The following is a 27,989-nucleotide window of genomic DNA, read 5'->3' as shown; positions in this document are numbered from 1 at the left end:
CTTGACCACAGGCCAGCTGAAGGGCCCTCGCTCGGTCAACAGGAAGCGAGCGTGGACAAAAGGTCCAAGTTTAGGAATGCCTCTCCGGATTTTATTTTGATGCAGAGCCTAGTCAAACTCAGTTTTTGAGGCCAGAGCCAGAATAAAAATGAGCTCACAGGCTGTGGGCTTTTTTAAAAAAGTGTTTTTTAAAGTTACAGTCCCCACAATAGTCATACACAGACATCTAAAATGGAGAAAGAGCCAAAATGCAAGAGAAGGCTGTGAGTTCCTTAATTAAGTGTGCTTTCCAATTACATTGAAAATGTGTTTACTAATGTTTTGCTCACTAAGAGAAATTTATTCTTCTGATCTTTGTGGTCACAAGAGGCCATTCTTAAGAATTTAAAGAGAACTGCTCATATTTCCAGGCTAAAATGTTTTATAAAATCAGTGTATGGTGTGTGTATTTTAAAGGAGCATCACCACCCCTGCTGCATTCCCTTTATCTCTGCAGGCTTTTGTGTTGTAAGGTACTGAGTTTCACTGAAGCCTTCATAAGTTCTGTAGCCATTCAGATGCATTCAGATCCAAGTTTGAATCCCCTTTCTGCCACTTGTTGGGTGTGGCTCATGAATCTGTTTCCTCTTACTGAAATTGGATATGGTAATAGTTGAAAAAGAATAGGTAACAAAAAATGATGCAAAAAATGAAATACGATGAAAAATTTTATCAGAATGCTCATAGGGTTGCTGTGGGCATTCAGGGAGATCACAAAATGGGATAATAATTTTTCTTACTTCACAGGGCTCTCCTGGGTATTAAAAAACTTACTATATGTATTGTGTAGTACAGAGCTGGTACATAATAAGGTCAATGTGCGGTGACTGTGCGCCCAGCACTATTCTAATATCTACAAGAGGAGAGGTGCTAAGGAAGGGTCGTGGAAGTTCTGAATACAGAGGAGCTCTCATGTGTGCTGATCAGTAACCTGTTGGCCGGTGGAACCGTTCTCCTGATCTGTGTCCTTGGAGACTCCATTTCCCAGGCTCCTTTACCAAGTGGGTCCTGGGATGCTTAGCCAATGGAAGGCACTAACTAAAGAATAAAATCTTGTGGAAGACAATGTATTTCTTTCTCCTTTAGTGTCTCCTCCTGGTCCTAGCTCCTACCAGACACCCTGCTTTCACTGAATGGCCTCAACCTCTGGGTTACAGAAACCCCACCTCCTTCCACCCTGGTCTAGATCTAAGGTGCTGGCAGTTTCCTGTAACTCTGCCTCCTCCCTCTTATCTGCCCCACACACCTAGATGTGTTAGCAGTTACCTACTGTCCTAACCTCTGGGTTGCCCCTCTAGGCTGTGTTTAGCTTCTTAGCTCTTCCATCTCTACGCAAACAACCCCTCTTTATGAACTGCCTAAAGGCATTTCCGTTTTCCTGCTTGGGCTCTGATTATCAAATGCTCTAAAGCAAGCTGAGTCTTGTAAAATGGGTAAGACTGGGTTATGCTAAAATGGAGATAAAGGTCATTCCAAATTGACTGCATGCCCAAACCAGATTAAATAAATCATGATCTTAAACTTTCAACAAGGAGGTCAACAATAGTTATATTTTATTAAATACACAAGGTTGGCTGCGTCAGCCTTATGTATCTGAGTTGTTAAAAAAGTTCCAGACATCAGTTATTGGTAGCATGCCTCTCCTTGCCTCGGTTTCTTCCTCTGAAAACCACAAATAATAATAGCACTGGTGTAACAGTGAGGGTAAATGAGTTAATTTACATAAAGAACTGAGAACAGGGGCCAACAAGTGCTCTGTATTTTGTTGACCCCATCAAAAATTAGAAAACAAATTTTTGTCAGCACAGATTTACACATAATGAGCTCAATTTTCTGGCATTTCAATTCAAAAAGGAAGCTTGAAACCATTAAGAATGAGATTGTTTTTAGAAGCACAAACCTGCTGAGAGCTGGAGCTCTGGCTATAAGGATCACTGCTGTATTCCCAGCACTTATTTGCATGAGTCAGTGTAGAAGCCCAACACCAGGGAGTGAATGAGCAGAGATCCAGGACCTATGTTTTGCTGACTTCCAAAGTAGGGAAGATCAATTAAAAACTTGATTTTTTAAAAAAGATATTAACAAATTATTACATCACAGAACCAATAAGAAATAACTGTATTAGGAAATACCAGAAAGTCACAGGACCACAACACCTACCTGAGATCTAGGCATTATTCTAGGTTCTGAGGATGCTGTGGTGAACCACTGTACCACTGTGAAGCTCTATGCTAGTTGGAAGGATAGAAAATCACATATGCTACTTAATACAGTTAAACATATTTAGTACAAGAAAGGATGGAATGAAATGCAACAGAATGTCTGGGTTATGCAAAAATAATAAAGTGGGGTACGAGTGAGGAAGCGATAGGCTGCTGATTTAGACAACATGGCCATGGAAGGGCCTCTTGAAGAGATGACTTGAGCAGAGAGCTGAACTCAGTAAGGAGTGACCCGGGGCCTCTCTGCGGAAGCATGTTACAGGCAGATGGAAGAGTTAATACTCGTTTTGACAAGAACCTTGGCCTCAGTAGGGAATACGTTATGATTCCTTCCCAATATAGATGCCGGTGATTTGAGATTCTTTAACTTCCCTCGGTAGAATTAAACATGAATGAGCCATGATGGAACTCCACAAGGAAATCTAACACGCATCTCTGCAATCACAAAGAAATTAGCACTTTCAGCAGTTTGCTGAGAAACAGCAAAGAAGCTCGACAACCCTTTATATTAATTTGTGCCTGGTATATATGCATTCTCTGAATTTGATAAACAATATTCCCAAGAGTGTTTATCAAATTAAACTTATTTCCACCAACAAGGAGATAATACTCTAATTTTTCTCAGTTTAGGTTAGCTAAGTTTGTTTTATATAAATCTTGCATAACTGTTACTGAGCCAACTGTGGTGATGGTACCAAATTTGCCTTCTTGAAAATATCTTCTGCAAGATAAAATAGGGAAAAACCAGAATATCTCCTGAATCTAGAAAATCAGTAATGTTCAATAAAAATAATATAGGGCATACCACAGATGTAATTTTAAATTTCCTAGTAGCCACATTTTTAAAAAGAGTAAAAGAAACAGGTGAAGGTAATTTTAATACATTTTGTTTAAACCAACCTAATAAAATGCTATCATTCGACATGTAAACAGTATTGAAATTGGTAATGAGATATTTACATTATTCTTTAATACTGTCTTCAAAATCTAGTGTGTATTTTATAGTCACAGTGCATCTCAATTTTGACCAGCTGCATTTCAAGTGCTCAGTAGCCACACTTGGCTCCTGGCTATTGTCACTAGGTCCAGATTTTTAGAATGAAAGTACCTTCTTAATATTGGGACTAGGTTGCTGTATCTAGCATATCAAAAAACAGGTTGTCCAGTTAAATTTAAATTTCAGATAAACAATGAATAATAATTGCATGGAACATACACTAAAAACGCTTATACTAAATATACTTATAGTAAAAATTCTCACTGTTTATTTGAAAGTCAAATTTAAGTCTATTATATCTGGCAACTCTAACTGGAAAAGAAGGATCAAGCCTTTGGCCATACACTCAATACATCAGAGAAATAAATTCTAATGAAGTGAAAAGAATAACTGTACCTTAGAATGCCATTGTAAAACCTTCATTGTAACATCAATACCACAGTTTGATAGTATTTTGGCTGGGAAATTATGTCCAAGGTTGAGATTTCAGCAGTAAAATGTACCCCATAAAGCCATTCTAACTGATCTAGTTGATAAAAAGTGTGAAAGCCAAGCAGGAAATTTGTAGATAGAAACCAAATAGCCAAAAAACTGCCAGTCTGATAGCTGAACCCTATTTGAGTTCTGCTGGTTGACCTCTGAGTTTCACACCCTCATCTGAGGACAATGGCATAGCACTGAGTGGTTTTCAAACTGTGTCCTTCACTTAAGGGGTCACAGAAATACTTGGGGGCCGGAAAGCAAGAGGGTGTATATATCTTCACCAAAGCTTCAAATGATGGTGGCTCCATTTTTATTTGTTACAGATACGTCATTTTCATCTATGATTTTATTGTAGTAAATAAAAAGGTTTAAAAATCAATAGCTTCTAAGAACATTCCTCAATTTCATAATTCTATAGCAACAGGTAGGTTAAGTATGTACGAAGCTTTTAAGTTATTTTTATTGCACAAACAGCAATAGTATTAACAGCAAATCATGGTATCATCCTATACCACCCACTCAGATTATAATATTTTCATTTTTGTCTCCATCTAGTCATTCTCCTCAGATACATAAACTGTAATCATAGTAGAGGTTCATTTTATTCTCATTTTAAATTTAATATTATATCATGAGATTTTCCCCCCAGATGTAACATTGCCCTTGAAATTATTATTGTGCGCCAGTATTCCATTCAACAAAAATATTTTGGGGTTGCTCCCCAATATCCACTATGACTTTCAGATCTATGTCTCCTGCGTAGGTATCTTCTAATTCCACACCTGTATTTTTGTCTATCAATATCTTTACTTTGTTGTCCAGACTTCTCAAATGCAACCATTCTCAATACAAAACTTGTGTAACCTTTCTAGTATTTTCTTTTTCTTTTTGGGCATTTGGTTTCTAAATGAGTGAGCCAAGGCAGTTGTCCAGGCCAGAAATCTGGAAATCATTCTAGGCTCCCTCTTCTTTTTCACCTCCCCATCTTCCACTCATCCTCTCTATCACATGACTTGGTCCAGTTGGCTTTCTAACACTTCTTGAACCTCAAGCCTTTCCATTCACATAGCCCTTGCCTTATTCAGCCCTCATAACTTCTCATTTACAGTTCTAGAGATGACTTTCTGCTCCTTTTGGATTAGTTTCTGTCCCAAGATTCATTCCCAGTAGGTAATATATCTGTGGGTATCTGAAAACATAGGGACATGTTGCTTTCTAGAAGAGTTCTACCTATTTATTTTACAACTATCAATAGAAGACATAGCAACTTCATTGTAACATTGTCAACTCAGGCTACTATTAGTCTGGGAACACAGATATATAGGTAAGGTAACTGCCGCCTTCCCATCTCTCTACCCCAGGCCCCATCAGCCTTGCTCACTTAGGTATTCTTACCATTCTCAGCTTGTTTTTTGTTTGTGAACATAAGACATTTCTTATGGAAAGTCGAATACTCCATTAATTGACACACAAAATTATGTCATCTTTGCCACCTTATTACACAGTGTAAGTGGACCCCTGCCTTCAGCAAATTACAAACTGTGAATGAGCTTATAAAATCTTCCAGATATTCAAAGAAGAACAAAGAAAGTGGCATGAAGTATGTTGACAAGATGAAAATGGTCACTTAACCTTTAGCCATTTCCTGCCAAGGTGAAAAGAGAGTTGCTAACTGACCTTGAAAACTAGAAATAGTTCCATGGTCTTTTCTGTTAAAGGGTGGTGTCTTTATTAACCGTGGCCTTCTTTTACTATGGAAGGGGTCAAGAGAAGATATCCATACACATTTATTAACAATTTATGAACAATGATGCTGACACTCTTATCATGGTCTCCTGAACTTTTGGTCTCTTTACACCAGCTAATTAATTTTTCACAGATGTCCTAGTGTACCAAACTCAATATATCCTAATCAAATGCATTATTTTGACCATAAAGTGGACCTTCCTTGATTTGCCCCATCTCTGTTAAAACCATAGTCAAAGTCAGAAACTATCCATCCTCATTGCCCGCCCCCCCTTCCCGCCTGCCTCATCTCATTGGTGCCCAAGGCTTACTGATTCTCATCTCTAACATCTGTCCCCACGTTACCTCTCCCACTCCCAAAGCTCCTTGTCCATGGCCTCTTCAAGGGCTATATAGAGGAATGTAGCATCCACCTTTCCAGAATTCTCTTCCCGCCAGCACCTTCTTTTATTAATGGTGGGCAATGTGCCCAGTAATAAAAACAATTTGCAGCCTCACCTGAGTAGCAAGGACCCATGTCTATGATACAGTTTGGGGCCAGTGACATATAAGTGGAAATCTGTTGAACAGGGGCCCATTCAGCTGCCACTTGTCTTTTGCCCTTTACGTTTCTCATTTTTCCTGCCTAAAATGCAAATGTAATGTGAAAGTGGAGCAGCTATCTGGGATCCAAGGATGGGTAAGTGCTGAGTCCTTAATGATGGAGTCACCACACTGGGTCTGGTACCTACCTTCTTAACACTATGGGGAAAACCAGTCACTGTTCAGCCACTTTTCATCCTGTTACACTAACAGAGGAAGGAAAGGGAAAGGCCCCACCCTCCTGGCCTGTCCCCTGCATCTAGCTCACCTCCTCCTCTGTCATTCGCAATTCTTTTGCTACAAGTGACTTTCTAAAACATAGCTCTGGGCACCATATTTTCCTTCACCTATAAGTCTCTCCTATAAGTCACTGCCTTTGTAACATGCTCTTTGCTTTGGCTTTTATGCAAGAAACTTCACAATAAGACTTGAGCTTGCCCTTCAGGTTGCATCACTTACTGTTCCCATACATGCACACACTCTATGTTTAAGCCATCAGAAGAGCCACGCACCTCTACAGCTTTCTGCATAGCCATGTTCTCTCCTCTCCAGGGGAATCTTTCCCTGCCCTCTCTGCTAGATAAACTTCCATTCATCCTTTAGACTCAAGCTCAAATGTCGCCTCCTCCCTGAAAGTTTCCTCCGTGCTTTTTCCAAACTTAGGGAAAAATCGAACGGGTCTTTCATTTTTGCCTAAGAGCACTTTATTTGTAGCATTGCTGCCTAGCTGTTAAGAGCTTATAATTTAGAACTGCCTGGGCTCAGGCTCTGAGGCTTGGAGGCCGAATGATCTTGAAAACAGAGTCTGGGTATCCTCATATGTGAAATGTTAATAACCTTAAATTAACATCTATCTAAAAAAGTCACCGGGAGTATTAAATGAGCTATGCCATGTGGCGTCAGTAGAAGAAGATCTGACATGTATACAGCGCTCACTGGCCATTAGATATTATGATTACGTATGTAGTATCTGCCCCTCCTACCCTGTGAGTACTTGGATATAGGCAATATATCTTCCCAGTTTCTTATTCCCAGTGCCAAGCACAAGATCTGCCAAAAATACACATTTGACAAATGTTGGACGCAACAAATTAGTCTAAGCAAGGAATATGTGTAAATCTCGCTCAGTGCTAAATGTCAGCCTAAATGTTCACTTTAATGTGTTGTATATGTTAAATAAAAGAACTGCTACTAATTCCCATCCAATTTAAAGACTTCTTAGAAGGAAAACCATTGAGATAAAAGAGCAATCACTTCCATGGGAGTCTGAGTGGCTTTACTGGTAGAGAAAATAGTCAATCATAGCAAGGGAGCCTTCTGCTACGTAACTTCCCATGGAACAGATCAGGTAAAAGAAAAAAACTAAAAATTTGTAGAACAGGGAATCGTGTCCGTTGCTACCTTCTCAGCACAGTTATTAATTCAGAGAACTATTCTGACATTTTAAAGTGCGTCCTAGATCCCTCTCCTATGGACTCAAAGCAGCTGGTACTATACCAGAACATGCCACCCGTTCGGCTGCTGCATCGGTGACAGACGTCGAGGGCCCCTAAGCATGCCAGGCGCTGTGCCAGGCCCGAGAAATACTACCAGCCAGTGCGATCCCGAGGCCTGGGGAGGGAAGCCCTGGGCACAGAGTGTTTGGTAGAGTGACGGGTCCCATTCTCTTTCCCCAGAGCATGGTCATGTCAAAGGAAGTTTCGGGCCTTGAATTCTGAGGCCACATCCAGCATTTCATTCTGTCCACATGGGAAAAAGGCAAGGAGAGAGGCGGAGAATGAAATTAGGAAAGGAAGCCAGCACATTTTTATTAGCTTCACTGTGGCCCGGCGATATTTTATTTCCAATGGAAGTTGACGGAAATGGGCAAAACGTGGTGTCTCACACAGAGGAAATTTACAGGCACCCCGCATGCTTCTCTCGCAAACTCCACCTCCTCCCCCCACCCCAGAGAAATGGAAAAAATTTATAGAAGTCACTGAAAGAACCCAAGAAATCCTGGCAGGGTAATTAATGAGTGATAGGGTCAGTGGGCCATGTTAAAAAAAAAAAAATCAAATGTAAAAACTTATGGCTCTGTCAAGAACTTTGAGGTTTTTCAGACTGGAAGCAATTTGTACAATGACTATTTTGACCATACAACTTCCTAATCTCGGTTCCCATAGAGTCTGGGTGGGGGCCAAGTGGAATGATTCGTCTCAGCTGCACAGATACCGTCCGCAGAGGAAATAAAAGGATTTTAAACATTGGAGTCATTTCCTTTGGTTCTCAGCTCTTGGAGGAAAAAAAATTCCTTTCGGTCAGTGATATCTCCAGCTCAATTCCTGCAGCCCAGCTTAGAAAAATAACAAAATCCGTTTCCCTGAAACACTTTCCAATCAGACAAGTACAGCTCTCAACTCCAAACATTTAAGTTCAATAAAAGACTTTCCTTTGCCCGAGGGTTCTAGGAAGACTAACACCTTTTTAAGGTTCAGGCTGCTCTCTAACGAGTTACATAAAAATCTGCAACCAGTGTAAATGTCAGATGTTAAAGGATGTGTTTGGGAGAGAGCCCCATCTAATCAAATCTCGAGCTGCTCCCTTGGAAATAGCCACTAAGGGGTCTGCCTGAAAATAACAGGGCCCGTTTATGACACAGAGCGGACGGTAATAGCGTGGTCCCTCTCCAGTGGCACCTGAGCAGCTCTGGAATGGTCACCTGAAGGTGTCGAGAGCAGAACTGCAGCACTTTCCAAATGTATCCTCTTGGACCGGCTGCGACAGAGAAGATGGATTGTCAGAATAGCCCTGGGCTCATGTATATGCATCTAAACGCCAGCGGTGGAAGCCCATGGCACCCAGGATGGTTCCATGCCACAGAATCTGAAATATTAGACAGCCTCTGTCCAAGATCCATCTACAGGGAGCAGGCACAATAGAGCGCTCCCCACGGCCGATTTGTGTTTTGTTTAGTGGGTTCTAGTTTTTATTTCCCTGTGAGGTCCTTGGTGTTAAATCTCAAGTCTTCAGGCCAGTTTTCTGGTGACAAAGGAAACAATAAAGCAGACCAGATCACATGTCAAGTGGAGAGTATAAATAAGTGGAATTACACAAATAGCTTGATATCAAATCTTAAAGTTTGAAGGCTACTTGAGTTAGTTATTCCAGGAATCCTGGTGGACAGCCCCATAGATTGCAATTATTAAATTTAAGAAGGATTCAGGCAGTATTTACAGTCTCTAGACAGTAATTTAATTCAAAAGATAATGTCAGGAGAATCAAAATTTGTTTATTACACTCATTGCATGCTGCAGCTAAAGAATAAATTATTTTTTTACCCTTTTCTAAAGCTCATATCAAAAACTCAGAAATATGTGTTGTACTTATTTACTAACCAGCATAATAGAAAAATGACAGAGCAATTCTCCACACTCCTAATGATTCTAAGGAGTATCTGCTGAGAGATAGGGAAGATAACCTTTCCATGGTGCAGACGTTCCCATTTTTTCTTCCCCTAGCCTTTTATTTTTAATACATCTGAATAAATAGCTCTAGGAATTATAAGAAAAAAGAGATTTTTACTGAATGTATCAGAAATATCTAATGTTTCTGAAACCAAAAAATATATATTAGAATTTTAATTGTGTGTAAATTTAAAGCTGATGTTACTGGAAAAGCTGGCCTTTTACTTTCCAATTTCTGCTCGTCAAGGAATTCCAAAGTCAGGAGTACAGTGTCAGCAAAGTGTCTCAAACAGGAACAAACATGAAACTTCCATTTGCAGTTAGTTGTGTGTTTCTGTCCTTTCCTAAGACACAGTGGACCCCCCTCAACTTTTAAGTCATAGTATAAAAATCTCATTTTGTTATTATTCTTATGAGAAAATGATTGAGCAACATTCTCCAAATAAAGACCAAAAGGGTGTTATTCTTTATATGATGGTCCTATAAGTAGGGCCCATAACTTCCATTTTTTTTTATGCCTACCAATTCAAACTCTTTTGCCAGGTTTCCAAAGCAGACATTGGCAACGTCTTGGGCTAAATATAGGGTTGAGGTCTTTTAAAGTGGAATAGTTCATAGACCAAACACAGAGACTCACAGAGGCACCAACTATCAGAGGAGAGTAAAAACTGTTATCCACATACACTGTACTAAATATTAAAGTCACACGAAACACTCACACACAGAACTAGTTGTATGATGTCATCTGTTCAAACACAACAATGAATTATTGGAATCCCTGTTAAATTTGGGTCAAAGTTATTTTTAGGAACCAACTTTTAATCAATTCTCCATTGAAAGATTTTTCTCCTTTGTCATTAACCAAAGGGAAACTCAATTCCTGATAAGATGTAAAACATGCAGCATAGATCCTAGCACATAGTGGGAACTCAATACCTTGTGGTTTTAAACAGCAAAAAGAAATGGATGGCGTCTGTTAATAATTTTGTAGAGAAAACCATACTAGCACAAATAAAGCATTGCTGGACATAATCAACAATATCTTCAGGTGGTAAATTATCTGACAGGGGCAATAAGAATTCACAGGAAAAAGACTACCAAGAGCTAAAGTACATAGGGAATCTTGCACTGGCAAAGTGGAATTTGAAGATACCTAGTAATTTAAGTCTGGTTACAATGGAAGAAGGCTACAGAGAAGGGTTTTCTGGGAGGCGGGGATGAGTTGAGCAAAGACCCAAGGGTGGCATAAACAGGATGCTTTGGGAGAGTAAAGTGATAGCCTACTTAACGTTAAAGATACATGTTGAAACAGAATGAAAAATACTGTGAGTCAAGACATATTTTGGAGGCCCTTTAAAGCCACACTGAGGGATTCAGACTTGATAAGGAACAGAATAACAAGTCCCAAAGGGTTTTAAGCAGTCAAGGGACATGATTAAAGCACTGTTTAAGGGCAAGGAATCTGCAAAAGAATCCTAACCCCAAGTGTTCTTAACAGGAACACGTGCTTACAGCAGCTGAGTGATAAATCGCTACAATTTTATTCTGGTTTCTAATCACAACCCAAATCACACGCTTGATGATTTCTTGGTGCTACATCCATATACTGTGAACCTAAGATGTGGTTAAGCCATTCGTTATTTTATTTGTCCAGACATGCAATGGATAACTACTTCACGTGTCAAGCATGTGCTAAGCACAGTGAACAAGCAATAAACAAGATACAGTCCTTTTTTAATTTTATTTGAAGAAGCATATAATTTTTGCTCTTGATAAGGCCATGGTTTAAGAGGAACATGGAGGAGAAAAATCACTGATTATACCCACTTTGTTAAGAGCTGGCTAAACTTTTGGGAGAACTGAGAGTTTTATTAAGATATAAAGAAGAAAGATATCTCAGCTCGCGCACGAATAGAGGGGAAGATAAGACTTTGAAGACTCGGTGCTCATCCGCTGAGTCTTACAAGACGAGAAAGGGCACAGAGACAGCACAGAGGAGGGTGAGACTGAAGAACCAGGCTTTAGAACAAAGCCGGCCTGAATTTATGCCCCATCTCTGCTATTTCTTAGTTGTGGAGATGGGGACAAGCTCCTGGCCTCTCACACCCATAAAAGGAAGACATTAAGTAAAACAATTTGGAAAACAGGGCCATAATATATAAAAATCTCTTAGCATAATTTCTATGCATAGTAAGTGCTCAGTACGTGCCAGACTTTATTATTAATGGGCGGTGGGGAATGTTTCAGGCAAAGATAACAGACACCAAAGTGTCTTTGCATATGATGTGGAAGTAGGTGGGTATGGTGGTGAGAGGTGTGACTTGACCAGGGTCATCAGCATGGACACACAGGTTGCTCGCTGTACAACGCCAGTGGTGCCATCGCATGGGCTACAAAGCGAATACTTCGGTTTCTGAGTTGTGCGGGGCTCACGTTACACAAAAGTATAGTCACCCTGTTGTTAGAGACAGGACAGGACAGGTCATGAAAGGCCTTATGTTCTATAATAAGTAGTTAGATGTCTACCATTTTTAATATCTCATTCCAAAGGACAGAAACCCTAAAATTTACACGTATAATTGAATTTGAATGAAGATATTCATCCTTAAACTGTCTCATTATTGAATAAATGAATGTGTTTTTTTCTCCTTGTTGCCTTTCGATACTGTTTAATTATTTCCACATCACTCATTATTGTTGTTTTTCTAGATAGTTGTTATCTTCTAATGGGTTCACTGAGAAATACTTATTAGCCCTTGTTATATGCTAGGTCTTAGTTTTGCAGATATAGTAAAACATGGTCCCTCCTTCAAAGAATTTGTTTTCCAGAGGAGAAGACATAAATGTCAACCAATAAGAACACCTAACAAGCAAAAATATCTTCAGTAGCCATCATAAGCATGCATTGACCTAGTTAATAGCAGAGTATACAGAGATTTTTCTACTTTTCTTTTTCCCACTGAAGCTAGTTTTCTATGCTACCTCAGAGTTTTAACAATTATTTTCCTCAGTGGTTGTTAAATATGCCATTGCTTTAACAGGAGTTGTCACTCCCCATTTTTGCATATTTATGTTATTTTAGAGATTTCAGTAAAACAATGCAAAAATTACATTCATGTGCCTAGATTTCCCACAATTAAAATATTATTTCTTTAGAAAAACAATGATATGATTGAGTTCACTTGCTCAAAGGGCTAGAAAGTGTAGTGACTTTTGGTAGGTTGTCATAATAGACCACCTTTGCTTTTAAACAGAACTGGCAAATAAGAGGCATCTCCACTGCCCCTCTAAATTAAAATTTTTGGTTGACTTTTCACAGATAAAGTATTGATAATTTCATCAATTATCAATAATTTCCACTTTATTTGGGTCCATGTTTTGAGTCTTAAAAAAATCCTAACAGCCGCACACTTTAAGTGAGCTTCTGCTCCCTGGACCAAGGAAACAGTCAAGTTTTAGTGATGCACATATTACCCAGGAGGTCCATTTCCCCCCCCTGCTGTCCAGGACAGCTCAGATGTGTGTGTGACCTGGGCAAAACATCAGTCCCGGTTCCTGGCTGGAGAGAGAGAAGCATTTCCTCTCTAAACTCAGAGACTAAGTTTGTGTTTCTGGAGTGGATCTGAAGGTCACAGCCTCCATGCTTCCACATGTTTGCAGTTAGCTAATGATGGCTGGGAATTCTGAACAACCATCTACAAATTGTTTAGAGAACAAAGCCTGAACGAAACCAGTTGTGGCACAGAGCTTCAGGTAATGCTTTAACTGTTGAATTAAAACCAAATGAAAAAGCCTTTACATTTGTCCCATTATTTGTCTAAAAAATTCAAGGGACTCTGGCAATGTCAAGGCTAACTCTGGAAGAAAATAGATGCCGTGAGACAGAATGTTATCGTTCCCAATGCATAGGGTCTTCGTAGTTGATTATGCATATGAAACCTGACAAAACACATCCATGCCCTACATCGGAATGAGTTAATTTGGGTTACAAACATGAAATGGATGCCTTGCTATTATGGCATTTCCTACAAAACTCCCATCCACAAAAACAGACTAAATGCAAATGATGATTTTGGAGAAGTAAAATAATTATCTCAATAGTCCCAATAAGTAGGATCCATTTATAAGATCAGCATGTGGAAGTTGAGCATCAGGCCTGAGCCACGTATCTATCACAGACCAGACAAGAAAGACATGGAGTTACAACCCAACATTATAAAAATTCAGACTCAGACTTCGGCAGGGGATTCTTCTAAAGGGAGGTCAAGGAAGTGACACATGTCCCTGTTGAGTAGACCTGTTGAAAAAATCAAGCACAGATGCACAAGGCTTCCTTAAAACACAAGAAAACAAGAGACTTTGGGTTGGATTTAGAGATTTGAAGGCAACTTGGGACAATAAGAAATTATGAGGATAGGGGAAGAACCTTTTGAGGAAAAACAGATTGAAAAAGAAAACAAACTGACCTTAGCAGGCAGCTGGGTGTTTTTCCACAAGAACTGGTTCCTGGATAATTTCTAAACATTGAAAGTCTTTTTTGGTTAAACTTGATCATACCTTCAGAATCCAAATAGAAAATAGTTGTTTATTCCTGGGTTCATCCGTCAAGGAGACAATGACCCCAAAACATATTGCACAACTAAGTGCAAGCTAGTTAAATAAAAGAAGGGAGCCTGGGTAAGTAATTGGGATAGAGTGGCCTCTTCAGAGGTCTTAACTTTTTCCCATGAGCAAACAAGGGAGGCAAGCCAAACCGAACCTAAATAAGATGAAAGGGAGCATTTGCTCTGAAACTCAACCACATAGGCCCTTTAAGAAAGCACATGCTTCCTTCCAAATCCTGAGAGCAAGAGAAATTGTCAACTGCACTCTGCCTGCTGCTACCCTCTGTAATTCTGTGATATTCTCCCACATAAAATTGATTAAACTGATGCTCACTTTAAAGCAAAAAACGGAGAAGGCTAGACACTTGTCATTGTAACTTAAGTGTAAAATTGAAGTGAACAGAAAATCATTCTTAGAACGTAAAAAAAAGAAAATTACTCTAAATAAAACAAAATGAACAAAATACTCTCAAAAGGTGTCTGTGCTTTCAAGGCACAATCCGCATGCTCTTTTACAGCTCTGTTAAATGACAAAACAAACCGGGAACGCCGATCAATGCTGCGCACGGTGGCGAGGAAGTGGGTGGGTAACAACTGCTGCGTGTTTCTTTCAAGCTGTCCACCTTCCCACAAACTCAGAACATTGTGCTTGTGTCTACTTGTCGTTAGTAACATCCGGGGTCGCTCGCTGCTGGTCTTACTTATGGGGATTGTTTCGAGTGAGGCAGAGGAAATAATGGAGAGAGAGGCTTTGGCAGACAGATACTTGTATTTGAACGCTGGCTATTTGATGTTTGAGGAGTTACTCAGCATCTCCAGGTTTGTTTTCTCATCAGTAAAATGGGGGAAATAACCACTCTTGAAGTGACTTGATATACACTGAACACTGGTATAGGCTATTGAAAGGTGAAGATATGCATGCCTTCAAGGACCACTCCGGTACACAAATAAATGAAGTGGGCTGGTTTTAAGAAAATAACAGAATGGTTCAAGCTCCTCTGAAAAGCAATTACATCTAAATACTTTTAAGCAGTGTTTCAGCGAACATTCTTTACCAGACAAATCTGCCCTTTGAATGAATTACAGGAATGTTCTGAGAGACTCTAGATGCCAGTATGCTGAACAACTACTTGACCAAGGCTGAGCTGCACAATATATTAGTATAGATATATCTCCTGCCTCCATAGCCACAACTTACCATATTTCTGAGGACTCTACAGCTCATCTTCTACTCATTCCCAAGCTCATTCTGATAAGGTCTTCTGTCCCAGGTAAACAAACCAAAGACCCCATCCCTAACTCTTGTGTTGGGATTCACTTCCTTTTTATTAATTTAGTTTAATTTAATTTTTTGGTTCACTGGTTGACTGGTTGGTCGATAGGTTGGTGGGAAACAGATTGAAGAGTTTACTTCCTCTGCTTAAGGGAATTCATATGGGAAACACAAGATAAAATTTTTGGTGGAAACCTGATAGCCCTGGTGCTAAGACAGACTGGTTTAATAGAGGTAACACAAGTCTTTCTTCCAAAACAAATAAACTAGCCTTTGGTTTGCCATCATGTCTGATGCTTTCACCAGCTCATGTACCATGCTGACCTTTTATCATCTACAGAAGTTTACTTAGAGAATAAAACCATCCTATCTGGAAAGTAATACTACATATAATTTTTTAAAAAATGCCCCTAACAAGGAGCATAGTGACAGAAGTGGCTCTCCACCAGTAAATTTTGAAGGGCACAGAGAGAGGGAAGATGGGCTAAATTGAACAACGTAATAGGATGTACGTAGTTATAATGATAGTTCATATTAATAGGACATAATAAGTCAGAATACAATGATGCAATGTAGCAATATTATCTTTTCACACAGATTTCAAACAAACACAACTGTGCATTGATTTGATAGTTGCATATGCAATTTTAACCCATTATTACTTGTCTTATGTTACTCTCTCACAACAGAAGAAAATCTCAAAGGCCCTGACCACTATCTAAGGCAGAACAACCTCTCCAGGCCTTGTTTGGTTTCTGTAACACAGCGGATGCTTAATTGCAACATACCTTTTAGGTAAATCTTCATAGAATGATTTTAAAAACACATTTATGATATAATTATCTCATAAACATTCTGCCCCTTTCTCACACACATACACACACACATATTGACATACACATGTAATTATATATGTATAATAAATATATAAATTAATACATTAATATACATAATAAAAGCTGTATATGTACATAGATTTCACTTAGCGTTACTCTTATTTGGTTCAAAAGAATGATTAGAAATTAAGATAGATTGGGAAAAATTTGACTTTTCATATGGGAATCTTTGGTTTGCCAAGTTTTTCTTTAGTCAGAAGAAAATATCTGCAAATAGTATATCTGATAAAGGATTAATATTTCAAATACATAAGAAACTCATACAATGCAATAGCAAAAATACTTCAAACAACCCTATTAAAAATGGGCAAAGGACCTGAATAGACACTTTTCAAAGACGACATGCAAATGGACAACAGGTCCATAAAAAGATGCTCAATATCACTAATCACCAGGGAAATCCAAATCAAAACCACAATGAAATATCACCTCCTACCCGTTAGGATGGCTATTAAAAAAACAAACACAAAAAAAACAAAAGATAATTGCTGACGAAGATGTGGAGTAAGGAAACCCCCCCTTTATACTACTGGTGGGAATGTAATAGGATCCAACCATATGAAAGCAGTATGAAGGTTCATTAAAAACTGAAAATAAAACAACTGAATGATCAGCAATACATCTTCTGGGTATATCTGCACAGGAAACAAAAGCAGTATCTCAAAGAGATATACCTGCACTCCCATGGCCAATGCAGCATTATCTGCAATAGCCCAGACACAAATGTCTATTAATGGATAAATGGAAAATGAGATTGTGATACACACACACACACACACTCTGGAATATTCCTCAGCCTGAAAAAAGGAGATCCTGCCATTTGTAAGAACATGGATGAATCTGGAGGACATTGTGCTAAGTCAAATAAGTCAGACACAGAAAGAAAAAATAATCACATGATATCACTTACATGTGCAACATAAAAACGTCAAATATATAGGACCAGAGAGCAGAAAGGTGATTATCACAGGCAAAAAAGAAGGGGAAATGGGTAGATGTAGGTTTAAGGGTACAATGTTGCTATCTATGTAGGATGAATATATTTAGAAATCTAATACATAGCATAAAAATCAGTTAATAATACAGCATTGAATCCTGGAGATTTTCCAAGAAAGTAGATTGCAGGTGCTCTCATTACATGTACAAAAGTGGTGTCTATGTGAGGAGGTGATATGTTAATTGGCTTGATTGTAGTAATTATTTACTATGTATATGTATGTCAAATCATGTTGTACACATCAAATACATATGATTTTTATTTGAAAAATAAAATGTAAAAAAGTTTGCCTCGAATCAAATCATTCTCAATTTCGTCACCTGTTTCCCTATGAAAAGATGTAGTATTAGCCATAATTTCTTTATATCTTACATATGAAATTAGAGATTTTCTGAACTTTTACCCCTTGAAATAAAAAGTATCTCATGAGAATCCTTAAAAAACTCTTTAACCACAGTGTTTTAATAGCTTTTTAAAATGAGGCTCTAAATTCTACCCCACATAATTCCCTTTTTCAGAAAAAAAAAGTTTGTTTCTTTCAGTCATTCCTTCAATAAAAAGCTTCAGTTTCCCTTTAATATCTGTTTTAACAACACTGCCCCAAAGACATAAATTCCAAGGTGCCTTATAGTATATTTCTCATGGGATTTTGCCTCTTGATTTCATTTAGTACGATATCAAATGTGTTTATATTTCAAATCACCCTCAAATCTGAAGCCTAGTGTGCTCGTTAACAGTTGCTTCTCTAAAATCTTTTGTTTCAGCCCCTGCTTTCCCATAGAGGACAAGTCCTGAGAATGTGAACAGCTGTGATAGCTGCAGCTTAAGGTTCTTATTTCTTCTAGAGAGAAATTATATCTGTATTTATTTTCATTATTACACTTATTTTTTGGCGAGTTTGTTGGTTTGCTTTTTTATTGTGATAAAATAACAAAATATATCATTCTAACAATTAAGTGTATAGTTCAGTGGCATTAAATATATTCACACTGTTGTCCAACCATCACCCCCATCCATCTCCAGAACTTCATCTTCCAAAACTGAAACTCTGTATCCATTAAACTCAAACTCCTCACACTCCAAACTCTCAGACCCTGGCAAACACCATTTTGCCTTTTGTCTGTATGAACTTGACTACTCTAGGTACCTCATATAAGTAGAATCATACAATATTTGTCCTTTTGCAACTGGATTATTAAGATGATGCTGCGATAAGTTTTCACAGTTACGGAGAACTTAGAGAGATGATCACATTGTAAAGTATATAAATGTAGAATCATTATATTGTATACCTGAAACTAATATAATACTGTATACCAACTATACTTAAATAAAATAAAAATAAATAAAAAAGAGAAAAGTGGCATAAGGGTGTTCCAAAGATATTTCATGAGTACAGATTTCCTCCAACTCAGGGCTGATGTGGGCAGAATGACCAGTAAGTCTATCTAGATGCCTAGGAATTTCAATGAACTGCCCTTTTCTTAACAGATGTAGTACAAATTAAATGCAAATGTTGCTATTTTCTCTTACTCCACAACAGGGAGAAAACCACACGAGTTTTTAAAAAGATCATATGAAACAGGGACTTGATATCACCAGTGTTTTATAGCGAAAGAGACATTTGACCCCACTTACAGCCACCTGCAGAACCATAACAAATGATACATTCGTCTTTTGGATTCAATTTAGGTTTTTATAGTTTGGGGATTAGGGCTTTCTTATTTTAGCCATGTGCATGAGTTTTTCTCTCTTGTACTCTGAAGTTCTTATTTCTTTACTAAATTAAAGAAAAAATAGCTATTTTAATAGCAAAATGATAACCGAGAAATAAGTCAATGAGAATGATGGCAGCCATCAAGCAAAATGACAATTCATCCGACCTTAAACAACATATATTTTCACTGTGGTTTCACACACCAAGAAATCAAAAATCTTCAGGTTTTTTTGTTTCCTTTTGCCTCTGAACTTATAAAACAACAGAGTAAAAAGTATAAGAAAGGGTGAACAAAGCAGCATTTGGTTTTCGGAACCTACCCAACTCAATTACAGTGAATTCCACCACCTGCTACTGTGACGGAATGTGCTTTTCCTCAAAGACATCAGGTTTACAGGCTAGAAAAAATCCGGAGGGTATCACATAGCCAACACCAAAATGTGTGAAAGCAACGTTCTTTAAGTACTTACACTTTTTACTATTAACAAAGCCGGTCTCAATAAACACATGTCAATTCATGAAATGCACATTCCTTGAACTCTTAATATGTTCTCAGGACTGCATTAAATTATATAAGATATGCAGGAGCTCTAGACAATATGGTTCCTATGAGAAGAAACCCAAGTCCACGGCCATAGAAAAAAATCACCTGATGTATGTGCCGGACACATTTCAAACATGGTTCCATGCAATTTTGAAAATACGTTTTTAATCATAGGTTTAAATGACCTCATTTGACAGTTGAGAAAACAGATATGTAGAGACGTAATATGTCCAAGAAAACTTAGATTATTATTTGGAAATTTTCTTGGTATAGAATTTAATTGGAAAATCCTTGAAGAACTAAGTGGGGGTTTTTAAAAAAGCCTGTATTTTTTGAAATCCTATATTTGAAAGGATTTTAATTATGTTATTGCAAGTTTAAATAAATTGTAATAAACTGAACATATCACATTATATTTGTCTATTTCACATTATTATATTTTACATATTATTTAAAATATGTATTACTATATACAATTTCCCATATATTTATGAAATCACAGATAAGTGAAAATTGATGTCTTCACACCAGTAAAAACAATAATTCTACACTGATAAATAAATATTCTCAGTTATTAATGTTTACTTTTAAAGGACGGCTCTGGGAAACGTGTGCATATATATGTCTTTGGTACCCTCCGCGATTTTACAGGCTTAGAAGATACCCGGTCACATCTGTTCTTTCCATTGATGCAACATCAAAGGATCCAGAGAGAAAGAATGGCCTCTGGAATCTACGTAACCACTCTGAACACCCTGTTTCCTCCATACTTTGCCAATAGATTCTCCCACCAAAACCCAGCCTAGTCTATAATCTAGATACGGACACAAACTAATCACAACAGCGTGAGAGATTTGGTAGCATAGGACCTTTGCTTCCAGACGGTGCTCAAACGAGGTAGTGTTGTGAAGTGTTAGATGGGATAGGAAGAGTCTACTGAGGACTTCTTGAGAAGGTGAATTTGGGAAGAAATACTTGCCATAGCCTAGTAGAGGTATGAAGAGAGAGCATTTTATGTGTATGAATATGCTTGATTTTAAAAATAAGGAATTAAAAGATAGGAGACTGTCTGGACAAAAGGATTTAGGTTAAGTTATACGACATGGAATAGTTAAAGCCTCCAAAACCTTGGCGCCTTGCTTCTTTCTACCAGCATCCTTACCTGTGCATTTCTCTCTTCCAGATATGTGGGTCCGATCAATTACATTCTGAAATTCTTTCTCCTAAGCATCAAACTTTCTCAAGCCTGTCATTGTGCCTTTGCTTTATAAACTTAGTTCCCTTAAAAGGAATCTCCACATTCTCTACCCACAGTATTTTGTGGATACCCCTTTTACAGATACCTCTCACATATATTATGTTGATATACAGATCCTAATAATTTTATTACTATCAGTTTCTTGGTTTTCTTGATGGTTTCTATTTCAACTAGAAATTGAGTTATTAGGTGACAGAAACCATGTCTTATTATTTTTTCCTTGCAGAACCTGAATACTTAGTGCATTTGCAAGTTTACAAGAAACATGAGTGGGTTGTTTTTTTTTAAAAAATGCTGAATTGAATCGGACTACCACAACCCAAATAGGTTAAGGTACATTGTAGTATATGAGTATTCATTCCTAAAACTTGTGCATATTATATTGATATGTGAGATAGGGGCAGTGTTTAGAATGATCTTGGCTCCATTCTACTTCTTAATGTCAGTATTATAAAAATTATTGCATTAGAGAAACAACAAATAACACGTTACGGGAAGCATTCCCATTTTTCAATAAGAACTGACTCATGTGAGAGAGACCATATAGATCTCATAAATAATATAATGCAACCCTTAAGAGTATTGGATTCCAAGACATGAAGAAACATGAGCCACAGATAGTCGAATAACTTCAAAAATATCCCTCCCCCGCCCATAAAAGCCTTAATAAGATACCAACTCTGAGATCCCATGAGGTGCTTACAGCTGAAGTTCAGACAGTGGGCCCATCAGTAAACTCATTCCTAGTCAACCAATGTTGCCAAAGCTTTAAAGAACAGATAAATTAAAAAGTGTTTTGCATGGGCAAGTTTTCCCCAGAGTTCCTCATTTCTATATAGGAAATCAATTTGCATCACTGATGATATCATTCATACCAGACAACCCAAAGTTGTTAAGAGATAATTTAGTTTTATGCTGAAGCAATTTGGTTCTTGCTCTAATTTGTGATTTTCATTTTGTTTGTTAATGAAAAAAATTAATGAGCAATGTTACTAGAAATACAACTCATCAAAGCCTCGGCATTGTTAGAGGTTTGCCATGTCCTGTACACGGTGATCACCGTGCAGCAGGTGCCTGACCTCCACCTGGGAGGAGCATTGGCCAGAGCTAAAGGTACAGACGCCCTCACACATACCTTTGCACTGATTTGTGTTTTTGTCAAGAATTGCCTTTGTAGATACAATTTTTCCATACCTGAAAGAGAGAAAGAAAAAAAAAGTTATCGTAGCCCAAAAAGACACGTAAAGCACTGTAATGAACACAGATGTACACAACTGAGCAGGGATAAACCAAGAGAAAAGCTCTGAACTCCCATTTCACACCTGGCTGATCTTTTTCCACCAGTTCTCTGTAATTCGAGAACGTGTTTTCCTATGTAATCACGGGCAGAGCCCTCAAAACTGAACCTGTCAGGCTGCCATAGGTGGCCGAAAGGGGATAGTGTGTGACTGTGATCAGAGTATCTCACACCCTGTGGATGCATGGAAAAAACACGGACCCTGGTGCCAGGCTGAACAGAGCCTGCATCCACCTCTGGCACTCACGGGTGCTGCAACCCTGAGCAGTTAAACACTTCTCCAGCTGTGAAAAGGAGAACTGTCATCATCACCTTTCAGAATTTGGGAGAGCGATAAATTGAAAAGTTGAGATATCCTATTAGGGCTCCTAGGGCAAATAGAAATAAATAAATGTATTTATTTACTCAGTTTACTACTAAAAATATATTATGTTGTAAGTTAATTGAGGATAAAGACTGAGTTTTGTATTTTCAATGCCTGCCACCAAAGATAACAGAAATTCAACAAATGCTTGATATAAATAAATAAATTATCCAATGGTACTTCATCTACAACAAAGTGTCTACCATATATTCATTATTTAATCATGGCTTTGTTTAAATATATGGGTTATATGACGACCTACTCTAGGCTTTGTTTTAAATATATGGGTTATATGAAGAATATAACTCAACCTCTTTGAGTCCCTTGCATGAGGTATAACTGATGGGACTAAAGAAGCTGATTTCCTAAAATCCTACTCTTTAGGATTCCACCAAAGATCCTTCTGAATCAACATAATAACATGAAGAAGTTATAATGCACATTTAAGTGCCAGGCTTATTAACAACTCACATTATGTTCAAGATTGCAGCCCCTGTCACAAAATATTTGGTAGGTTTTCTTTTCATTCTGAGTTTCTAAATGCAAAAATATATGACAAATACTAAACTTTCCACGTATTAATGATCTGGGTTCGCTAACACCAATGTTTCTTTTACATTTGTAATCACCTTTAACTGTTTGATTAATTCTTCAGAGTATTTTGTTGGTCTTTTACTAAAATTCTAGTGTTGATAATGGAATAGTGCTGGAAATGCCTTTGCCTCTATTTTTTAGATGTTTTGACTGGGGGTCCAACTCTGGTATATTTGGTTGGTTAAACCTTATGTGTTCTTTGCATCATTTAATCATCTATAATAATATAAAACCACTTTAAATATTGATTTAGGTTATTTACTCAAATTTATATACATGTATTTAGATCTATAGAATGATAATACTTGTCTCTGCCTCATAGGGTCATTGTGAGGATTGAATGGGGTTTACCAAAAGTGCTGATAACAGTGGCTGGCATAGAATAAGTGCTCATTAAATATTAGTTCTTCTTTCAATGACTTCCTTCCTGTTGTCTGCTATATAAAAACGTCTTCAGTCTTTGGCATTCTCTAAGATGGGTAAGAGATGAATGGGGGCAAAGTTTCTGTCCCAAATGGGAGCATAAATCATGACCACCTGGCAGTCAAAATCTTCCACTAAGAAATTTTGCAGGTAAAGTTATTTGCTGGCAAGATAATTTGCATCTACAGTTTATATTGTTATTTTTAATGTTAGAGATTTCATTAACTATGTCCTCACCATACTTAATCACACAAATACCCATAAGTTCAAAGCTTTTTGGTGTTGGTTTATGACTACTGAAGTGTCTAATCCCTCATATTATAATTATAGAAGCCCACTCTCTCCAAAATTCTTCACCTCCTCAACTTTCACCCCAAAAAACACATGCGGCCTCTTTTTTAAGCTCTATTTTATCCCAAGAGTTTCTGTTTAAGGAAAATAACCAGTAAAATAATATTCTATTTGTAGAGTCTCTTTAGTCGACAATAGTCGCTAAAGCTACTCCTAATATTTTTATATATGCACCTTCTGAATTAAAATTTAGCCCTGTCTTTTAAAGAGGAAATTAAAAATTACTATAACTTATCATGAATATCATTTCACAATGAGACTTTTAACCTGTAGTGTGCATATTGTCCTACTGTATCAATATTGCAAAGATATCTTCTTCTTTAAATGTAGTATAAGTAAAAAATAATTATAAAATATTTTCTTCTTGTGGAAAGCATTTGTGGATATCTAAGCAAGCAACTTTTTTCTAAAACCAACAATTGTTTCCCAGAAAGTTACAATACTACTAAAAGTAGAAAAATCATACAGACACACGCCAAAAAAAATAAATTATGCCATTCTTGATTTCCTGATTCCTAATTACACTCTAGGCAAGACTTCCCAGTAGTACACAATCACAAAACTATGGACACAATTCGGAGTGCTTGATGGAGCCTCTACTCTGACTGGAGGTGTAGGAATTTCATTCCTTGGCTCAGTTACATTCTGCATTAACAATTATTTCGCAAAGCAAGAATATGCTTTAAACAACAAAAGCAGGTATTTAAATAACAAAAGTAGGTATTTAATGGGCCATTGGTTCCAGTCCACGTCTGCACTCTCACTCCACAAAAAGGTACTTTCTGCGTGACCAGAGTTGCATTCTCCATGCTCTGCAAAGTCAACAACTGATGTAGGTAAATAAGTTTCAACTTTTTTTTTAATGACACAAAAACCACTAATAAAATACCCCTGTGAAGAATTATATTAAGTTTCTCTTCCTGATGTTTTGGTCAAGTATACTAATAGGCTAGAGTAAAAACTTCTATATAGATTAAAGATACTTTTTTACACACTCCTAAAGGGAAAAAAATACTTCTGAAATAAAAGGTATTCCTAAACTTGAATGGTTTTACTTATTTAGACTTCCCTTTCCTAGGGTTTAGATTAAGACCTTAAGTATTCATAGTTTTTCTTGATGCCAACCATGAGTGGAAAGCAAAATCTGATATCAGAGAAAAGTATGTGACCAAATTACTGAATGATGCCTGGAAATAGACACCAGAGCTCTGGTCCCATGTGCCCCCCGGCTCCAGAAGCTCTCAGACAAATCCAATTCACTCTCCTATGCTTTCATTTCCTCCAGCGAGAGGAGACCAAACATTATCCGCAGTCAACTTCCTTGGGGGTTTCAACTTCTTCGGGGAAACAAATAAATGAAGTGAACGCACTTTATATCACGTCTTTCCATCTTAGCATTTAGTACCTTCTGTAGTCAATGTCAGAAGCACCTAACACAGAATTGTTAGGACACTTTTCAACGTTAAAATACACAACTTTGCATCATATCTACATACTCAGCAACTATCCTGAGTGCCCATACAGTCTCCAAGCAGGACCAGGTCCCAAACAACATTTTATTTAATGTTAAGGGTACCGTATAAAAAAGTAGCCAATCTATGATAACTACCCACTTATTATATTTTGATTTTCCATAACTGGTTTTTATAAATTCATGTGCCATCTATCAACTCTTTAAAGCAAAGAAAAAAATGAAAGACTCATGGACACAGACAACAATATAATGATTGCCAGAGGAAAGGGAGGTGAGGGAGGTCGAAGAAAGGGGGGATAAATGGTGATGGAAGGAGATGACTTGGGGTAGTAAACACACAATACGATATACAGATGATATGCTGTAGAAATATAAAGAAAATAATAAAAATAGGGATACTTTTACTTTAGTTTGTCAATACAAAGTTTACATTACTCTTTTTAAAGAAATAGTCAATTCTTCCGGGCATTTATTCTCTTAAACAGCATCTGATTCAAACTATATTTGTTGATATACATGATTATTCCACATACAAGCCTAATTTAAACTAATGGCATCTTTTATTTTCCAAAGTTAAAGAGAAAATAGAGCTATTATGGGTCTACGCTTCACGAATTATGAAGGCATCAAATTGATGGGATCTTTCTATGAAGAATGTATTTTTAAATCCTTTTGCTGAATCACCCACTGTGTGTATTAATTCAAAAAATACAGACAGAGACTGAAAATAGAGTCTCTGCAGTCAATTAACTCCCAGCTAACTCATTATTGACAGGCCTTCTACACTGATACCAAACTAGACAAAGGGATTGCATTTATTTAATGCATGAAACACTATCCTTTGAGGAAATGTGCTTGTTTGCCTTCTTCTAGATGGTTCATTCGCTCTTTGGCATTTGGAGATGCTAACGTGAAGGCCAAATAAAACAGCTCTTCTAGGTCCACTGAGCCTGAGGATGGCCAGCGTGGGGTGGTGGCACCGACGTCTGCCAGCTGCCCCTTGTCTTTCTATATAATAAAGGTCCTTCAAGGGTAAATTGTATGTTCCGACTGCCATGTCCACTAGCTATTTCTCTCAAATCTGAAGCTATTGTGCTCACAGCCTGCATAAAATCACCTAGAATTTATTATTATTATTATTATCATTATTTTATTGTTTCATAACACTGTCTGTTTGTTCCCCAGGAGACTGTCTTTTCAGCCCGACCTTGATTTTTCAGGAGTCCAAATAATATTTTATGCTTTTCTGATCTTCCTCAAAATATCCATTATAGAGATTGATGCGTAATAAACCTCTATAAAAATCTGTTGACTTGAAAGTGGATTTTTATGGACCTGACAGCTCTTCCAGTTCAGAAACACATAACTGGACCACATTTATATGCAAACACATACACACACAGAGAGACACCATTAATTGAGCACCTGCTATGTGCCAGTCACTACACAGAGCCAGACACTCATCGCTGATTGTTACAGTTCATTTTCAGAGAAACTTATTCCTTAAAGGAGCTTATGACTTCACAGCATGTTGCACATTCTAGTACTTCTGTGAACCTAACATCAGCTGAACACATAATGGAAACCACAGCTTCATGGCAGAATTTACACTTGCTGTTTAGGAAAGGCATCAAACTTCAAATTCTGACAATCCTGATATCATCTATTGCCTCAAGACTATTATGAAAACACTGCACCAAATGCACAGCACATGTGATCACTTTGAGGGCCACCTTTCAGTAGCGCTGAAACTCGGCTGTTTAGAGAATATTCGTGGTTTCCACTCTAGTCCCCAGTACCAGAGGGTACAGTCAGGTTCTCAAAGAAGTTCTGCTGTGGTTCTACTGCTATTAAAGTAGTAGTTCCCAATCCTGACATGGGTCACTTAGCTTCATTCTAATTTCCTCCTAGGTTTTCTTTGTCACTACTCCCATCCTCTTCATCCCAGCTCAGCTGGCATTTTCTCTCTTCCCCAAGCAGCTCATTTCAATTCTGGTTATGATCCAACAGGCACTGAGCATAACTCTGTCGGAGAGTGCATTGTATCAATTGTATTAATGATAAAAAGGCAATATCTTATCAACACTGTATTTTATCTAACTATATAATACCATTTCTTATCCTAATATTGAAGATGAGTTCTTCGAGGGTAGGGTATAGGTCTTATTTATTTTATATCCTTGTCCCTACACACAGGGTTTTACTCAGTAGATGTTTATTGAATGAATGAATGAATAAATGAGTGAATGCCGAATATCACAGCCCTCATCGGACAAGACAACCAGGACGGCAATGAGAGTCAAGTACATCTAGGCACAGATACATCTCCCCTCTGCAACGTGGCAAAGTGCAAATCCTTCTGATAGTGATACACCACTTCCTTACCCTATCTTGAGCTCATTCACTTCATTTCATTCAAAAAGAGAGCAAGCTATAACATCTCTCAAGAGCCAAACTAAGAAATTGCCTTGAAGTGTTTATTGTAAAAATTTTAATGCCTTACATCATTTTAAATCTTCAAAGACACTCAAGGTTTTAAAAATATTGAAATAAAATACTGAAAGAAAAATTGTATATATAGCAGCTGCTCCGAGCTTTTTAATGAATACACAGTTTTTACTATTGGTATGAGAAAGTGCCCAATGCTAAGAACACGAAGATTTATTTTCCAGGGAGATTTGT

General features: G+C 37.7%; 1 protein-coding gene across 19 annotated transcripts in view; it reads right to left on the bottom strand.

Annotated features, from left to right (window-relative positions):
- Positions 1-27,989, bottom strand: part of RBMS3 (RNA binding motif single stranded interacting protein 3) — a gene marked incomplete at its 3' end in the record, with an annotated part of 558,684 nt that overhangs the window by 358,179 nt on the left and 172,516 nt on the right. For all 19 annotated transcript variants that reach the window (XM_081160722.1, XM_081160721.1, XM_081160710.1 and 16 more), the window contains one exon: positions 21,940-21,998. In XM_081160722.1, the coding sequence (XP_081016848.1) occupies positions 21,940-21,998 (59 nt within the window). The remainder of the gene's footprint in view (positions 1-21,939; positions 21,999-27,989) is intronic.

Source organism: Miniopterus schreibersii (assembly GCF_964146895.1).
Source record: "Miniopterus schreibersii genome assembly, chromosome: 15".
In the NCBI taxonomy this organism is placed as follows: Eukaryota; Metazoa; Chordata; class Mammalia; order Chiroptera; family Miniopteridae; genus Miniopterus; species Miniopterus schreibersii.
Note: the sequence above shows the minus strand (reverse complement) of the source record. Positions and strands in the feature narration are given on the sequence as shown.